This window comes from Mobula hypostoma, chromosome 23, assembly GCF_963921235.1.
Source record: "Mobula hypostoma chromosome 23, sMobHyp1.1, whole genome shotgun sequence".
Taxonomy (NCBI): Eukaryota; Metazoa; Chordata; class Chondrichthyes; order Myliobatiformes; family Myliobatidae; genus Mobula; species Mobula hypostoma.
The window spans coordinates 53411844-53430861 of NC_086119.1; the positions used below are offsets into that span (position 1 = coordinate 53411844).

Here is a 19018-nt window from a genome sequence, read left to right on the forward strand (position 1 = left end):
ATTTTTTCTATTTCCTCCTCAACCCCAGTTCCTGGCCTTCTCCCCATAACCTTTGATGCCATGTCCAATCAACAACCTTTCTTGACGCCCCTCTATCCCGAGGCTGTGCCCTCTTGTTGTAGACACTCCCACCATGAGAAACATCCTTTCCACATCTACCCTGTCTAGGCCTTTCAATATTTGAAAGGTTTCAATGAGATTCCCCCTCATCCTTCTCAATTCCAGCAAGTACAGACCCAGAGCCATCAAACATTCCTCATATGATAACCCTTTCATTCCTGGAGTCATCCTTATGAACTTCCTCTGGACCCTCTCCAATGCCAGAATATCTTTTCTAAGATGAGGGGCCCAAAACTGTTCACAATACTCAAGGTGAGGCCTCACCAGTCCTTATAAAGCCTCAGCATCACATCCCTGCTCTTGTATTCTAGATCTCTTGAAATGAATGCTAACATGGCATTTGCCTTCCTCACCACCAACTCAACCTGCAAGTTAACCTTCAGCGTGTTTTGCACAAGGAGTCCCAAGTCCCTTTGCATCTCAGATTCTTGTACTTTCTCCCCATTTAGAAAATAGTCTGCAGATTTACTTATACTTCCAAAATGCATGACCATGCATTTTCCAACATTGTATTTCATTTGCCACTTTCTTGCCCATTCTCCTAATTTATCTAAGTCCTTCTGCATCCTATCTGTTTCCTCAACACTACCTGCCCCTCCACCAATCTTCGTATCATCTGCAAACTTGGCAACAAAGCCAACTATTCCATCATCTAAATCATTGATATACAGAATAAAAAGTAGTGGTCTCAACACCGATCCCTGCGGAACACCCCCAGTCACTGGCAGCCAACCAGAAATGGATCCTCTTATTCCCAGTCGCTGCCTCCTACCAATCAGCCAATGCTCTAACCATGTTAGTAACTTTCCTGTAATACCATAGGCTCTTAACTTGGTAAGCATCCTCATATGTGGCACCTTGTCAAAGGCCTTCTGAAAGTCCAAATATACAACATCCATTGCATCCGCTTTATCTATGCTACTTGTAATCTACCCAAAAAATTCCAACAGGTTCGTCAGGCAGGATTTTCCCTGAAGGAAACCATGCTGACTTTGTACTATCTTGTCCTGTGTCACCAAGTACTTCATCACCTCATCCTTAACAATTGACTCTAACATCATCCTAACCACTGAGGTCAGTCTAACTGGTCTATAATTTCCTTTCTGCTGCCTTCCTCCTTTCTTAAAGCGTGGAGTAACGTTTCAGTTTTCCAGTCCTCTGGCACCAGTAACTGCACTCACTTAGTTTTCTTCACACACTACAACATCAGGCATACTGCTAATATCTTTCATAGTGAAGAATGATGCAAAATAGTCACTTAGTTCAGCAAATTTAGTCCCCCATTACTATTTCTCCTGCCTCATTTTCTAGCAGACCTATATCCACTCTCATTTCTCTTTTATTTTTAACATACTTGAAAAATATTTTACTATCCACTTTGATATTAGCTTTTCCCTTGTAATGATTTTTTTAGTTGCTCTCCGTAGATTTTTTAAAACTTCCCAATTTTCTTTCCTCCCGCTAATTTTTGCTTTGTTATATGCTCTTTCTTTTGCTTTTACAACAGTTCTCTTGTCAGCCACGGTTGTACTATTTTACCATTTGAGTATTTCTTCATTTTTGGAAGATACATCTCCTGCACCTTCCTCATTTTTCCCAGAAACACACACCATTGCTGCTCTGCTGACATCCCTGCCAGCAGCTCCTTCCAGTTTACTTTGGCCAACTTCTCTCTCATACCACTGTAATTTCTCGTACTCCGCTGCTACATCAGATTTCACTTTCTCCCTATCAAACTTCAAGTTGATCTCCATCATATTGTGATCACTGGTTCCTAAGGGTTCTTTTACCTTCAGCTGCCTAATCGCCTCCGGTTCATTACATAACACCCAATCCAGTATAGTTGATCCCCATCAACAAACTGCTCTAAAAGGCCATCTCTTAGGCATTCAACAAACTCACTGTCTTGAGATCCATTACCAACCTGATTTTCCCATTCGACCTACATGTTAAAATCTCCCATGGGTACCATAACATTGCCCTTTTGACTCGCCTTTTCTATTTCCTGTTGTAACCTGTGGTCCACCTCCCAGCCACTGTTGCGAGTCCTGTATATAACTATCATCAACATCCTTTTACCCTTGCAGTTTCTTAACTCAACCCACGCGAATTCAACATCTTCCGATCCTATGTCACATCTTGCTACTGATTTGATGCGATTCTTTACCAGTAGAGCCACAATACACCCTCTGTCTACCTTCCTATCCCTCCGATACAACATGTAACCTTGGACATTCAGCTCCCAAGTACAACCATCCTTCAGCCACGATTCAGTCATGGCTTCAGTGATTCACAACTCATATCAAGCCATGATGTGTCCAGATAGAATGTTTTCTATGGTGCAATGGTATGTATAGAATGCCTTTGACTTCTCTTTAAATTCTACTTACTAAGCAGAGCACATGCACTGCCTCCTTCCTGAAGTCTGTTACCAGCTCTTTAGTTTTGCTGACTCTGAGGGAAAGGTTGTTGTCACAACACCATGCCACTATGCTGTCTATCTCTTTGCTGCACTCTGATTCATCACTGTTTGAGACGCAGCCCACTAGGTATCATCTGCAAACATAGATGGAGTTATAAGAAGAGAGGGATTAGCTTTATTTGTCATACGTACATCAAAACAGAGTGAAATGTGTTATTTTGATTCATATCAAATCAGTAAAGTTTGTGTTGGGCAGCCCACAAGTTCTGACGTGCTTCCAGCACCAATATAGCATGCCCACAACTCACTGTCCGTCTTTGGAATGTGGGGGGAAACCGGAGCACCAAAGGAAATTCAAGCTGTCACGGGGAGAACGTATAAAATCCTTTTAGACAGTGGTAGGAATCAAACCCCCATCTTACAGTTGGCTGCCATAAATCATTGCACTAACCTCTACACTATCATGCCACCCAGAGCAGAATCTGGCCACACTGTCATGAATGTTTAGGGAGCAAGGCGATAATGCAGCTTCATGGGACACTGGTGCTGAGGGACACCAGAGTTTAGCCTCACGATGGCAGTAGAGGAGGCCATGTATGGACATATCCGAATGGGAATGTGAAGCAGAGTTGAAGTGGGTGGCTACCAGGAGATCCTGTCTGTTGTGGCGGACGGAGCGGAGGTGCTCGACGAAGCGGTCCCCCAATCTGCGTCGGGTTTTACCGATGTAGAGGAGGCCGCACCGGGAGCACCGGATGCAATAGATGACCCCAACAGACTCACAAGTGAAGTGTTGCCTCACCTGGAAGGACTGTTTGGGGCCCTGAATGGCAGCAAGAGAGGAGGTGTAGGGACAGGTGTAGCACTTACACTTACAGGGATAAGTGCCAGGTGGGAGATCTGTGGGGAGGGACATGTGGACCAGGGAGTCGCGGAGGGAACGATCCCTGTGGAAAGCGGAGAGGGGTGGAGAGGGAAAGGTGTGCTTAGTGATGGGGTCCTGTTGAAGGTGGCGGAAGTTGCGGAGGATAATGTGCTGGATCCGGAGGCTGGTGGGGTGGTAGGTGACGACAAGGGGAACTCTGTCCCTGTTGTGGTGGCGGGAGGATGGGGTGAGAGCCGAAGTGCGGGAAATGGAGGAGATGCAGGTGAGGGCATCATTGATGACAGCAGAAGGGAAACCACGATCCTTAAAGAAAGAGGACATTTGAGATGTCCTGGAACGAAAAGCCTCATCCTGGGAGCAGATGCGGCAGAGATGGAGGAACTGGGAATAGGGATTGGCATTTTTGCATGTTGCTGGGTGGGAAGAGGTATAGTTGAGGTAGTTATGAGAGTCAGTGGGCTTATAAAAGATGTTAGTGGACAGTCTGTCTCCAGAGATGGAGACCGAGAGATTGAGAAAATGGAGAGAAGTGTCCAAGATGGGCCAAGGGCTGGGCGGAAGTTTGAAGTAAAGTTGATGAAATTGACGAGCTCAGCATGGGTGCAGGAAGCAGCACCAATGTAGTCGTCAGTGTAGCAAAAGAAAAGTTGGGGAGCAGTACCAGTATAGATTTGGAGCATAGACTGTTCCACATAACCAACGAAGAGGCAGGCATAGCTGGGGCCCATGCGAGTGCCCATAGCTACAACCTTGGTCTGAAGAAAGTGGGAAGAGCCAAAAGAGAAGTTATTAAGTGTGAGAACCAATTCTGCCAACCATATACAGTTCCTTATACACTTCCATTCCCCAGCAAGCCCTCCGCTACTTTCTGGACAATAGACCTCACCAGTTCCCCACCACCACTACCCTCCTCCGGTTGGCGGAACTGGTGTGGGTAATCTCCAGCCCCTTGGTATAAACATTGAATTCTCCAACTTCCAGTAATTCCCTCCCCCTCCCTTCCCCTATCCCTATGTCACTCTGCCCCCTCCCCCAGCTGCCTATCACCTCCCACATGGTTCTGCCTCCTTCTACTACCCATTGTGTTTTCCCCTATTCTTTCTTCACCTTTCCTGCCTATCGCCTCCCTGCCTCCCCTCCCCCACCCCTTTACCTTTCCCCTTACTGGTTTTTCACCTGGAACCTACCAGCCTTCTCCTTCCCACCCTCCCCCCACCTTCTTTATAGGGCCTCTGCCCCTCCCCCTACAGTCCTGAGGAAGGGTTCCTGCCCGAAACGTTGACTGATCGTTTCCATGGATGCTGAGTTCCTCCAGCGTGCTGTGAGTGTTGGTGGAGTCAAAGTCAGGTACGCTTAGCCTTTTGTCAGCAGCTTCCTCAAACATAACTATCGGTACTTGGCCATCTCAGTTAGTGTGTTACTACAGAGCTGCTCCTGCTGGTGGCCACTGACGTTCCCACACGATACCAATGATCCTCACACAACATTTAACGCTTCTACCAATTCAGGTTCAATACTAATTCATCACAGGAGAATACAGTCAGTAGTAATACCCAGATCACTCTTGCTCAGGTATAATCTGATCACATGCAATACTGTGCAAAAGTCTTAGGCACCCTAGGTTTTTTATATGGTTTCAGACTGAATGGCCTCCATAGTGCCCTGATCTCAAGAATACTGAGGCTATCAAGGATTACCTGCAGAGAGATGCAGGCAAAGTCTGCAGAACAACTGAGGCACATTCTGCAAGATGCTTGGAACAACCTACCAGCCGACTTTCTTATAAAACTACACCACAGTGTACCTAAGAGAATTGATGCAGTTTTAAAAGCAAACAGTGGTGACACCAAGTATTGATTTGATATACTTTTTGCTGTTTACTGCTCTTTTTAGTAACTCTTTCAATATTTTGAAACTTTCATTTCATTATTTTTGAAAGCATCTTCGCTTTACAGAATTTTTTTAAACATGTGCCTGACTTTTGCACAATACTGCGAATTTTCAACTGATCCAAAGTCAAAGCTGATACTCCCCCCCCTCCCCATGGCTAATGTTACCCGATCATGGTCGGTTTGCCCTATCAATTGACAGGGCTCAGTCAGAAATTAGAGAAGCTAACTGTGGGCCATTTTGCTGTTGGTAGTGAGGAGACAATTGTTTATCCAGGTCCTACTTGTTTATTTGAACTCGTTTGTCTTTCTTACTTCAAATCGGACAATCTTTACTTACTTATATTTGGGTGTCCTGACACTTGTTTGAGAATGTTGATTTCCTGGGTAGTCGATGTGCAAATCTCCTCCAGCTCCTCTGGGGTCAGGTGCTCCGATGTGATGTCAATAATCTTGACAGCGTAGTGTATGTCTGTCTTCCTCTCTATGCAGCGCCTGACAACACTACTGACTCCCCTAGTGTAACAGGAGGAAACAGTCCATAAGTACGTTCCAACAATGTTTTTAAACTCTGCAGATTGGCTTTCCAACTAATTGTCCACATCTGCAAGTGAAGTCAGTCTAAAATAAGATCAGCGTCTCCTATTCTGGTAATCGGGGTACCAGAATCAAAACCAGGTTTATTATCAGACATATGTCATGAAATTTGTGGTTTTGTTGCAGCAGTGCTGGGCAAAACATAAAGATATTACTGTAAGTTAGAAAAAATATGAACACTGCAAAAGAGGAAAAGTGAGGTAGTGTTTGTGGGTTCATGGACTGCTCAGAAATCTGTTGATGGACAGGAAGAGGCTGTTCCTAAATCATTGAGTGAGGGTCTTTACCTCCTGCCTGATGGTAGTAACAAGAAGAGGACATATCCCAAATGGTGAAGGTCCTTAATGGTAGATGCCAAAGATCCAGGGAAATAAGTTCAAATCATACCCCAGCAGAAAGGAAATTTCAATTGCTGATGAATTAAGTATTACTTAAGCTAACAGGATCACAGTTGTTGGGATGGTCATTTCTTCTACCAGCCTAGTTTTTCTGTAACTCAATTTCCAACAGAAAACTAGCTGACACTTAACCATTTTTGAATCTGCCTGTCAAACTACTTGGTTGCACTAACCTGTTCTAGGAAAGTATAGCAATAAAATAACCAGACTGACCTCAGGTATTAACACGGGAAATTCATTTGCCAAAGGAGCTTTCCAAGGCCAACCCACACATGCCACTGGGCGAAACTTATACGACAAATCAAATGGCAGCCAACAGTGCTGTTCTGGGGACACAGGTTTGATCCCAACCCTTTATGTGGGGTTTGCAGGCTCTTCCTGTGACACACGTGCCCAGGTTTCCCCAGGTGCCCTGGTTTCCTCCCACATCACAGAAATGTGCAGGTGTGTCTGTCAATGGCCATTGTAATTTGCCCCTACTGTAGATGAGCGCTGGAGTTTGTGAACATAGAACATAGAATAGTACAGCCCTTCAGCCCACAATGTTGTGCCAACCCTTAAACCCTGCCTCCCATGTAACCCAGACATCCCACCTCTCCCAGAAGTTCCGGGAGTTTCCTGCATATTGATAGTGGCTCCCTGATGCCCACAAATTATATACAATATCCCGGAAATTGATTTTTTTGAGAGTGAATGAGAGAGAGAGAGAGAGCGCACGAGAGCGCCATGGCAGAGTGTTCCAAAAGAAGAAAATATAAAACATACGTCACCCCAGACTACACTAAAGTGTACCCTTGCCTAATAGGGGTCAAAATAATGACAGTGTTGCTCGCTGCACTGTTTGCAACAGTGACTTTTCTATTGCCCATGGTGGGTTAAGACTGTAAAAGACATGTTGAGGTGAGTTTAACAGGTGTCATTCATTCATTAGCATAGCTAACGTTATTTAAACTAGCTGGCCAGCTGCTAAGGAGCTACTCTGTTGCAGACATCCCACCTCTCCCGGGAGTTCCGGGAGTCTCCCGCAAATTGATGGTGCTACCTCCCTGAAATGAGTTTTTGCAGGGTGGGATGTCTGATAACCCCCCACCTTAGATTCCTCCATATACCTGTCTAGTAGTCTCTTAAACTTCATGAGTGTATCTGCCTCCACCACTGACTCAGGCAGTGCATTCCACACACCAACCACTCTCTGAGTAAAAAACCTTCCTCTAATATCCCCCTTGAACTTCCCACCCCTTACTTTAAAGCCATGTCCTCCTGTACTGAGCATGGTGCAATCTTGTACTGAACGGGGTAGGAATGTGGGATATTTTACAATGTAATGAGTTTTTGAATGGACACACATCAAAGTTGCTGGTGAACACAGCAGGCCAGGTGGCATCCCTAGGAAGAGGTACAGTCGACGTTTCAGGCCAAGACGTCGACTGTACCTCTTCCTAGGGATGCTGCCTGGCCTGCTGCGTTCACCAGCAACTTTGATGTGTGTTGCTTGAATTTCCAGCATCTGCAGAATTCCTCGTGCTTGAGTTTTTGAATGGGGTGGGAATATGGGATATTTTACAATGCAATGAGTTTGTGAATGGGGTGGGAGTTGGTGGGAATGTGGGATATTTCTCAGTACCTGTTATCTGTCCCTTAGGTTCATACTATCCCACGGGCTCAAAGCCCTATTCATGTGTTGTACTGCTTTATCTCCTCTAATCCCATGTTTTTATTCTATTCTGCTAATATGTTGGAAAACTGGAATAAAATGTGGAAATTACCATTATGGTAGTTCAGGAAACTGACCTGTCATGAGACTTGTCAATAACATCAAACTCCAATGCTGGAGAAGGAAGCCAACAGCCACCCTGCATGGGATGGACTTCCCAAGTAATCAGTCCAAATTCTGGGAAAGAACTACCTTCAGTAACCTCTTGGCCATAAGAAATGTCACCACAGCATGACTGAACAGATTAAACAAAACGTTGAAAAGCTTTATACAAAGTCACATTTAAATCATGTTTTCATTTATTGGTTAAAAAGATTAATTTTTGGCTTTATTAGTCTACCATTTTGAGTAGCTTTTTTAGATAAACTATTTAATCACAGTTCAATACAGACGGGGTGCACACAAAGAACTATAGAGCTGGTTTTTGCCATGAGTACTTTGATTAAAATATTTTTTAATAATTATATACTGCAAAGTTATAAAACATCTGAATTAGAACTTTACCGGCCAAGGACTTCCTTTGGATCATATTTGCTGTAAAACTCCTGGGCTCCTTCCCAGTCTGGCATCTCTTCTTCACGAGTCATGATGGGCTGTGTGTGGCTGAGCTACCCTCCAGTGATCAGCGGTCGTGACAGTCTTATTGTAGCACCAGTTAACTATCAAAATAAAATACGGTACAGAGCTCCAGCTACACATGCATCTATCACAAGTTTACCAAGGAACAAGATGGAGAGGGAAGGGAGTGAGGAAGAGGAAGGGTGAGACAGGGGCAGCAGGTGATAGGTGGACCGAGGAAGTCTGAGGAATGGGGCAGAGATGGAGCCTAATGTGGGTTCTCAACCCAAAACCCTGAAAATTCATTTTCCCCCATAGACACAGCTCGACCACTGAGCTCCTCCAGCAGATTGGTTGTGGCTCTGGATTCCAGCATCTGCAGTGTCTTGCATTTCCTGGGAGCCATACCTGAACAGGAACTAAAGTCCTGGCAGAACAGATACAACAGAGCCTGTGCCCCATTCGAAAATGTTTAAAGTTTTTAAACCCTACCCTCCATGACTTTATCATCCCTGTCTCCATACTTGAAGTCTGGAATTCAGATTAGTAGAGCACACCAAGCTGGTGTTGATGGGGGGTGAATGGGGAGGGGGAGGACTCAGTCAGAGCAGGTCCTCCCGGCCCACCTTATCTCTACCGAAGGAGTGTGGTAATGCAGAGGAGGATCCTACAAATGACACAGGGATGTGTTAGAGGACACAGCTGAGCTTGGTACCACGGAGAAATCTCTGGCCAGGGGAGATCAGAGAGACCAGGTGATTTGGGAGGTACATCTGGACACGCAGCAACCACCGCCAGTTCCTCACAATGGCCCATGTTCATCGTGCTCAACATCTTAGAAACATAGAAAACCTACAGCACAATACAGGCCCTTCGGCCCACAATGCTGTGCCAAACATGTACTTACTTTAGAAATTACCTAGGGTTACGCAGAGCCCTCTATTTTTCTGAGCTCCATGTACCTATCTAAGAGTCTCTTAAAAGACCATATCGTATCCGCCTTCACCACAGTCGCCGGCAGCCCATTCCACGCACTCACCACTCTCTGCGTAAAAAACCCCTGACATCTCCTCTGTATCTACTTCCAAGCACCTTAAAACTGTGCCCTGTCATGTTAGCCACTTCAGCCCTGGGGAAAAGCCTCTGACTATCCACACGATCAATGCCTCTCATCATCTTATACACCTCTATCAGGTCACCACTCATCCTCCGCCGCTCCAAGGAGAAAAGGCAGAGGTCACTCAACCTATTCTCATAAGGCATGCTCCCCAATCCAGGCAACATCCTTGTAAATCTCCTCTGCACCCTTTCTATGGTCTCCACATCCTTCCTGTAGTGAGGCGACCAGACTGAGCACAGTACTCCAAGTGGGGTCTTAGTGCCAAGCTGCCGTACCATTTGCCCAGACCACTCAGCACTGGCTCTGCCTATGTGCACTGTCAAAGTGATTACAGTTCACACTCAGCTACGCAGCATTGACATCCTGAAACTGTTTCAATACAGAGCTCAGCCACAACCTGATTCCCTAGTTTGGTTTAGGTCATTTCAAAGTTCAAAAATTCAAAGCAAAATTTATTATTTGAGAGCATACATGTCACCACATACAGCCCTGAGATACTTTTTCTGTGGGCATACTTAGCAAATCTATAGAACCGTAACTGTAAACAAACTGTGCAAATACAGATATGAGTAAGTAGCAATAAATAACAAGCATGAAATAACCATCTAAATCCTTAAATGAGTGTATTTGTCCCCTTTTGTTCAAGAGCCTGATGATTGAGGGGTAGTAACTGTGAACCTGGTGGTGTGAGTCTGAGGCTCCTGTACCTTCTACCTGATGGCAGCAGAGAGAAAAGAGCGTGGCCTGGGTGGTGATGATCTTTGATGATGGATGCTGCTTTTCTACAGCTACATTTCATGTAGATGTGGCCGGTGGTTGGGAGTGTTTTGCTTGTTATGTACTTGGCTGAATCCACTACCTTTTGTCAGATTTTCCACTCAAAGGCACTGGTGTTCCCATACCAGGCCGTGATGCAGCCAGTCAGCACACCTTCCACCACACAGCCATTGAAGCTTGCCAAGGTTTTCAATGACATGCCAAATCTCCGCAGACTCCTTGAGGGAGTAGATATGCTGTCGTGCTTTCCCTGCAACTGTATTTCTAAGATTTGTTGAAGCAGCTAGACATCAGCAAAATGGGTAGGGATGAAATGTTTACCAAGTGATAGGTTTGATGGAAGGAGGGTGGGGGGGTGGGAACGTTGACTCAGACCACGGGAGGCCTGCGTCGGGCATTTTCATGCCTTACAAGGCGCAGATTGGAAGTCTGTGTGGGGCGCCAGAGCAATGTGTGATTAAGTGCCTTGCTCAAGGACACAAACACGCTGCCACAGCTGAGGCTCGAACTAGCGACCTTCAGATCATTAGATGAATGCCTTAACCACTTGGCCACATGATGGAAAGAATGAGAATATCATACAAGAAAAGAATGCAAGCTAAACGGGACTGCTTCTAAAGGTATGTATGAAGATAAATGTTTTAAAAGAATGTAGAGACTAGTACATAAAAGGGGGGGTGATTGTGAGATTCAAAGGAAGGGGCACAGAGTCACAGAATCATAGAAAAGTACAGCACAGAAACAGGCCTTTCCACCCATCCAGTCCATGCCAACCCATTTACACTGCCTACTCCCATCAACCTGCACTCCTGGACCAGAGCCCTCCATACCCCTCCCATCCATGTACCCACCCAAACTTCTCTTAAGACTTGAAATCAAGCTTGTACGCATCACTTGTGCTGGCAGCTCATTCCACTCTCATGACCCTCTGAGGGAAGAAGTTTCCTTTCATGTTGCCCTTAAACTTTTCTATTTTCACTCTTAACCCATGGTCTCTAGTTGTAGTTCCACCCAACCTCAGTAGAAAAAGCCTGCTTGTATTTACCCTTTCCATACCCCTCATAATTTTGTATACCTCTATCAAATCTCCTCTCAATCTTTGATGTTCCAAGGAATAAAGACCTAACCTATTCAGTCTTTCCTTATAACTCAGTTCCTCCAGACCCAGCAACATCCTCTGTACTTTTTCAAGCTTATTCACATCTCTCCTGCAGTATGTGAACAAAACTGCACACAATACTCCAAATTAGGCCTCACCAATGTCTCACATAATTTCAACAGAACATCCCATATCCTGTACTCAATAATGTGATTTATGAAAGTCAATATGCCAATATCTTTCTTTACGACCCTGTATACGTGTGACACCACTTTCAATGAATTGTGGACTTGTATTCCTACATTCCTTTGTTCTACCGCACTCTTCAGTGCCCTACTGGTCATCATGCAAGATCTACCCTGGTTGGTCTTACTGAAATGCAACACCTCACACTTGTCTGCATTAAATTTCACCTGCCATTTTTCCAGCTGGTCCAAATCACGCTACAAGCTTTGATAATCTTCTGCGCTATCCACTGCAACCCCAATCTTGGTGTCATCACAAATTTGTTGATCCAGTTAACCACATTATTATAGATGACAAACAACAACGGACCCAGCGTTGATCCCTGCGGCTCACCACTAGTCACAGGCCTCCAGTCAGAGAGGCAACACTCTGCTACCACTCCCTGGTTTCTCCCACAAAGCCAATGTCTCAACCAATTTACTACCTCATCTTGAATGCCAAGCAACTGAACCTTCTTGACCAACCTCCCATGCAGGACCTTCTCAAATACCTTGCTAAAATCCATATAAAGAACATCCAGTCTTGCCTTCATGAACTTTCTTGGTAACTTCCCCGAAAACTCTATTAGATTGCTTAGCCACAACCTACCATGCATGAAGCCATGCTTACTAATCAGTACATATCTATCCAAATACTCATATATTTGGTCCTTTAGTATACCTTCCAATAACTCTCCCAATGATGTCAGGCTCACCAGCCTGTAATTTCCTGGTTTACTTTTAGAGCCGTTCTTAAACAGTGGAATAACATTGGCTATCCTCCAATCCTCTGGTACCTCACCTGTTGCTAAGGATGATGAAAATATCTCTGCCAGGGCCCCAGCAATTTCTGCACTTGCCTCCCATAGTGTCCAAGGGAAAACCTTGTCAGGCTCTGGGGATTTATCTACTCTAATTTGCCTCAAGACAGTAAACACATCTTTCTCTGTAATCTGTAGAAAGTTCATGAAGTTGATGCCGTTTTGCCTCACTTCTATACACTCTGTGTCTGTCTCCTGAGTAAATACAGATGTAAAAAATTAATTTAAAATCTCCCCATCACATGGATTACCATTCTGATCTTCCAGTGGAACAAGTTCGTCCCTAGCAATCCTTTTAACATATCTGTAGATTCTCTTAGGATTCTCCTTCATCCTGTCTGCTAAGGTAACCTCATGCCTTCTTTTTTGTGTTCTCTTGCATTTCTTATACTCCATAGCAACTCACTTATTCCTAAACACGAGAAAATCTGCAGATGCTGGAAATTCAAGCAACACACACAAAATGCTGGTGGAACGCAGCAGGCCAGGCAGCATCTATTGGAAGAAGGCCAGTCAATGTTTCCAGTCGAGACCCTTCGTCAGGACTAATTGAAAAAAGAGATAGTTACAGATTTAAAAGTGGGAGGGGGAGGGGAAGACCCAAAATGATAGGAGAAACAGGAGGGGGAGGGATGAAGCCAAGAGCTGGGAAGTTGATTGGCAAAAGGGATACAAGGCTGGAGAAGGGGGAATATCATGGGACAGAAGGCCTTGGAAGAAAGAAAGGGGGAGGGGAGCATCAGAGGAAGATGGAGAACAGGCAAGGACTTATTATGAGAGGGAAAGAGAGATTTCTCTAACTTCCGTTAATGCCCTTCCTCCCCTTCTTACCCCATCCCTAATTTTTTTTTCTGTCTTTTTCCCTCTTTCTGAGATCACAACCCTGGAGGTCGTACACTTAACTCCCTGAAGTCACTTTGCAGAATGGCGTCACTCATCCTACCTATGTCATTAGTACCTACATGGACCATGAGCTCTGGCTACTCACCCTCCCACTTAAGATTGCTGAGGACGTGAACTGAGATGTCCCAGACCCTGGCACCCAGGAGGCAACATACCATCCGGAATCTCGTTCTCATCCACAGAACTTCTCTTTCTGTTCCCCTAAGGAATGTCCTATTACCAAAGCTTGCCTCTTCTACCCCCCCTGCCCATCTGGATCACTGAGCCAAACCCAGCGCCAGAGACCTGACCGCTGTGACTTTCCTCTGCTAGATCATCCCCACGACAGTATTCAAAGCGATATACCCGCTGTTGAGGGGGATGGCCAGAGGGGTACTCTACACTGGCTGTTTAACACCTTTCCCCTTCCTGACTGTCATCCAGTCTCCTGTGTTCCAGACCTCAAGTGTAACTACCTCTCTATATGTGCTACACACACACAGATTGCTGGAGTAACTCAGCAGGCCAGGCAGCATCTGTGGGAAAAAGTACAGTTGACTGTAACGTCTGTACATCTGTGATCCGAAACGTCGACTGTACTTTGTTCCATAGATACTGCCTGGCCTGCTGAGTTCCTCCAGCATTGTGTGTGTGTTGCTCGGATTTCCAGCATCTGCAGATTTTCTCATTTGTGATCTGATCTCTATACGTGCTATCTATCACCCCTCAGCCTCCCAAATGATCCAGAGTTGATAAGGTTGCAGCTCCAGCTCCTTAACGTGGAATTCTAGAAGCTGCAGCTGGATGCACTCCTTGCAAGTGTAGTCATCAGGCCTTCCCACATCCCACAACAGAAGCATTCAACTATCCTTCCCGGCATCTCTACTATTCTAACTGAGCAAGAAGAAACAATAAACTATGGGGAAGGGAAAAAAAAACTTCTACCTACAAGTCCCTAATTCATTGAAATTGGTGTCACAGGTTGATAGAGTCATAATGAAACTTTTGGCACAATTGCCAACATAAAGTAACTTACTGAGTACAGAAGATGGGTTGTTATGTTGAAGTTGTATAAAATGTTGGTGAGCCTAATTTAGAGTATTGTGTGCAGTTTTGGTCACCTACATACAGGAAATATGTAAATAAGGTTGAGAGATTTCAGGAAAAAATTACAAGGCTGTGCTGGGTTTGGAGGACCTGAGTTATAAGGGAAGATTGAATAGGTTAGGATTTAATTCTTTAGAATGCAGAAGATTGAGGGAAGATTTGATAGAGTTATACAAAATTATGAGGGCCGTAGATAGAGTAAATGGAAGCAGGCATTTTCCACTGAAGTTGGATGGGACAACTATAGGTCACAGGTTAAAGGTGAAGGGTGAAAAGTTTAAGGGAACATGAGGGAAACTTTTTCTCTCAGAGGGTCATGAGAGTGTGGGAACGAGCTGCCAACACAAGTGGCAGGCACCAAGACCTCGCCTGGCTGGCGGTGAGAGGGGCCCTCCCAGTCAGAGCCCTCCTGTACGCCTGGAACGTCGTCTCCGCACCCCACTGCCCACGGGAGGACTGCAGTGAGGAGGAGTCTGTGACCCACCTCTTTGCACACTGCCAGTTCGCAAAGAGGGTGTGGAGGAGGATGGACGGGCTAGTGTCACGTTTTATCCCCAGCAGCTGCGTAACAGAGGACTCTCTGATCTGCGGGCTGTTCCCGGGGACGCACACGGAGACCAACATCCGGTGCTGCAGGCAGATCATCAACTCGGTGAAAGACGCTCTTTGGTCGGCCCGAAACTTGATGATCTACCAGCACATGGAGATGTCCGTGGGAGAATGCTGCCGACTGGCACATTCTCGGCTGCAGGAGTACGTGCTGAGGGACGCACTGAAACTCGGTGCAGCCACCGCAAGGGCCTGATGGGGAAGGAACACGGTATAGGTTTCTCCACCCGTGGGACTGGGAGGGGAATATACCCCTCAACAATGATATGGTAAGCTGAACTACTGGAGTGCCACGTGGGTGGCTATAAATACGGATATGTACTGAGTATAATGGAAACGTATGTAAAGGATGAAAAGTTATTGAATGGTTTATTGTATATATTTATCTTTGAATAAAGTATATTTTGAAATTTAAAAAAAAGTGGTGCAAGCGAGCTCGATTTCAATGTCTAAGACAAGTTCGGAACGGTACATATGGAGGGCCGTGGTCCGGGAGCAGGTCGATGGGAGTAGGCAGTTTAAATGGCTCGGGACGGACTAGATGGGCCGAAAGACCTGTTTCTGTGCTGTACTTTTCTGTGACTCCACAGCATGAGGAACAAAACTGTACGCGGAGCCTGTAGTGAGCCCAGCTGTGGTCACCTCCCTCCCGGACTGAGGGGCTGCGGGAGCCATTTCCAGGGATGTCAGTCACAAGGGGAGAGGGCGAGCATCTCTCCGGGGTAGCAGGCCACCATTCACAGACAAAGCAGCGGGGACAAGGGCCGCGCCACCGGGTTCACACTCCACAGTCGGCCGTCGGTTCCTGGGCCGTGGTATTCTCCCGCTACCCCCTCCCCCGACCTCGGCCCCGACCCCTGCACCTGTCCCTGCCCCGGCCCTCCTCTCGCTCGACCTCCCCAGTCCCCACAAGGTCTCCCCCCGCGGCACTCCGAACCAGACCTGGCCGCCCTCCGGACGAGGCCCGAGTCCGCGCCGCTGCTCCCGCTGAGCCCCGAAGGCTGGGCCTGTTGCTGCCTCGCACTCACCGTTGTCGCACTCCGACTGAAGCCCGAGGGAGGCGCGACCGCCACCAGTCGGTGCCGGGTTTCATTCGCCAGCTCAGCAGGCTCGACCCCGCCCGCCCGTCCGCTCCTCCGGCTCTGGCTCCCCGGTCCCTGCAACGCGCCGGCTCCCCGGCCCGGAACTTTCTGGTACCGCCTCCCCGAGGCCCCTGGACCCAGTCTCCAACCCCGGACACCCATTCACAAGTCGGCGGTAAACTCCCAAATACAGCAGTGTGGGGGCACTAGGAAGCCGAGGGGCTGAATGGCCCTCTGGGGAACGGAATGTTCACCTCTTACCGAATGTTGGATAAACAGGGTGAAGAGCTGCAGCTGAAAGTGGATTTGGGCTTGATATGGGGTCGGGGGGAGGTGAATATCAAAGCTTCAACATGTTTTCCAGTGAAGTTTGTGAGGGGGAAAGAACAAATAATATCCAGCAACACCAAGTTGCTGTGGGTATCAGTGAGACAAATCACTGTGGATCTGTGGATGGTGTTGAATCAGGTTGGTTAAAGAGCAAATGCATCAGGCTTAGGGTCTGTTGGTCATCATTTATCCAAGGATTGAGATCAAGAGAAGCTTTGGATGTAGAAACTTTGTAGAAGGTGAAGGGATTTACCAAGTTGCTGCCTGGGTTAGAGAGCATGTCTTATCAGGATAGATTGAGCAAGCTAGGACTTTCATATTTTGGAGCCAAGGAGAATGAGAGGTGACTTGGACTTGACAGAGGTATGTTGTGATGGATACTCCTTTCTTGGCCAGTGAGCCTCTTGCTCATGTTTGCCAGTCTCGGCTTTGTAAACTCAGCAGCTGCCATCTGTAAGGTCAAAACCAGATGTAAGTAAACTTCCAGCTAACACATAGAAGTTGCTGGTGAACGCAGCAGGCCAGGCAGCATATCTAGGAAGAGGTGCAGTCAACGTTTCAGGCCGAGACCCTTCGTCAGAACTAACTGAAGGAAGAGCTAGTAAGAGATTTGGAAGTGGGAGGGGGAGGGGGAGATCCAAAATGATAGGAGAAGACAGGAGGGGGAGGGATGGAGCCAAGAGCTGGACAGGTGAATGGCAAAAGGGATATGAGAGGATCATGGGTATAGTGAGATAGTAGAGAGCACCCCTCTGGCCATCCCCCTTAATAATCATTATCTCATTTTGGATGCTGTTGAGGGGGGGGTGACCTGACAGAGGACAACAACAGTGATTGGGTCTCTGGGGGAGGTATGACCTGTACAAAAAGGACGGGTCACATCTGAACCCAGAGGGGTCCAATATTCTAGCAGGAAGGTTTAATAGAGCTGCTAGGGAGGGTTTAAACTAATTTGGCAGGGGGATGGGAACCAGAGTGATAGGGCTGAAGAAGGGGAAAACAGAAATAAATCAAAAATAGTGTGCAACAGAGATGATAGAAAGGACAGGTAGGAGATAAGGCTTAATCACAGCCAGTGGCATAAGTTACAGGCCAATAGAGGTGTGGTGCAGTTAAAACCGAAAGCAACAAATATTGGACTGAAAGTGTTATATCTGGATGCACGCAGCATTGGAAATAAAACAGACGATCTTAAAATTCAGCTAGAGATTGGCGAGTTATGATGTTGTGGCCATCTCTGAAACTTGGCTAAAGGATGGCTGCCATTGGAACTGATCGTCCAAGGATCTCCAGTGTATCAGAAAACTAGGTTAGTAGGCAGAGTGGGTGGTGTGGCCCTGTGTATAAGAAATAAATCATCAGAAAGGGATGACATAGGATCAATTGGTTAGCCAGCAGTTTGCCAATTTTGTCACTATGTACATAAAATTCACTTCTTGTTTTCTTTAATTGGTTTACAATCGAGGACGAAAGTAATAAACTGTGTTCCATTTGAAGTTCAGTTCTTTGTTTATATAACTCCTCAGAGGGAGCTGTAACATATTTCTTATCAATTTCCTTAATCTTGTCCACAATTACCAACTCCTCCTGCTTCAGCTTCTTCCTCAAAGCAGCAGAATACGAGATAATCTGACCACGAATATAAGCTTTAAAAGTATCCCAAAGAATGTTCACAGAAATATCCTCTGTATAGTTGATTGTTAAAAAAAAGATCAATCTGTTCATTCATAAAGTTAACAAAGTCCGAGTCCTGAAGCAACAGCGAATTAAAACACCATTGTCTATTATTTTGTGTATTGGCCTGAATTTTAATAGAAAGCTTAAGTAGAGCATGATCCGAAATGGTTATAGAGTCATAATCACATTTAAAGAGATAAGACGAGAGTCAATAAAGAAATAATCAATTCTTGAATAGGAATGGTGAACATGTGAAAAAAAAGAAAAATCTTTTTCCTGAGGATGCAAAAAACGCCAAATGTCCGTCGACCCAGAATCAGAGAGGAATGAATTAATCAAAGTTGCAGATTTATTAGGTAAGGTCCGTAGAGGAGCCGAACGGTCCAAAGCTGGAGATAAATAGGTATTGAGATCTCTGCCCCAGATCAATGAAAACTCATTCAAATTCAGGAACTGATTGAATAATGATTTATAAGATTCCAGACAGTCCATATTAGGAGCATAAACATTAACCAAAACTACCTTTTTATTAAATAGTAGACCACTAACCAGTAGAAATCTACCATTCGGATCAGAAATAATATCATGTTGTATAAAAGTAACTGAGGAGTCTATAAAAATAGAGATGCCTCGAATCTTAGCGTTGCAGTTCGAATGAAACTGTTGTCCCTTCCAGAATTTAAAAAAACGTAGTCTGTCCCCCCTC

At 45.8% G+C, this 19018-nt stretch overlaps 1 protein-coding gene across 2 annotated transcripts in view; it reads right to left on the minus strand.

The window, feature by feature from the left end:
- LOC134336912 (phosphorylase b kinase gamma catalytic chain, skeletal muscle/heart isoform-like) overlaps positions 1 to 16408 on the minus strand; it is an 88368-nt gene extending 71960 nt beyond the window's left edge. The window contains exons 1-3 of one of the 2 annotated variants that reach the window (XM_063031548.1): positions 16252 to 16408; positions 8531 to 8685; positions 5658 to 5833 (exon numbers count right to left, since the gene is read on the minus strand). In XM_063031548.1, the coding sequence (XP_062887618.1) occupies positions 5658 to 5833; positions 8531 to 8613 (259 nt within the window). In that variant the 5' untranslated portion in view covers positions 8614 to 8685; positions 16252 to 16408. Of the gene's footprint in view, positions 1 to 5657; positions 5834 to 8530; positions 8686 to 16165 lie in introns of both variants that reach the window. The other variant, XM_063031549.1, reaches the window with a different exon arrangement.
- Positions 16409 to 19018: the final 2610 nt, after the last annotated feature.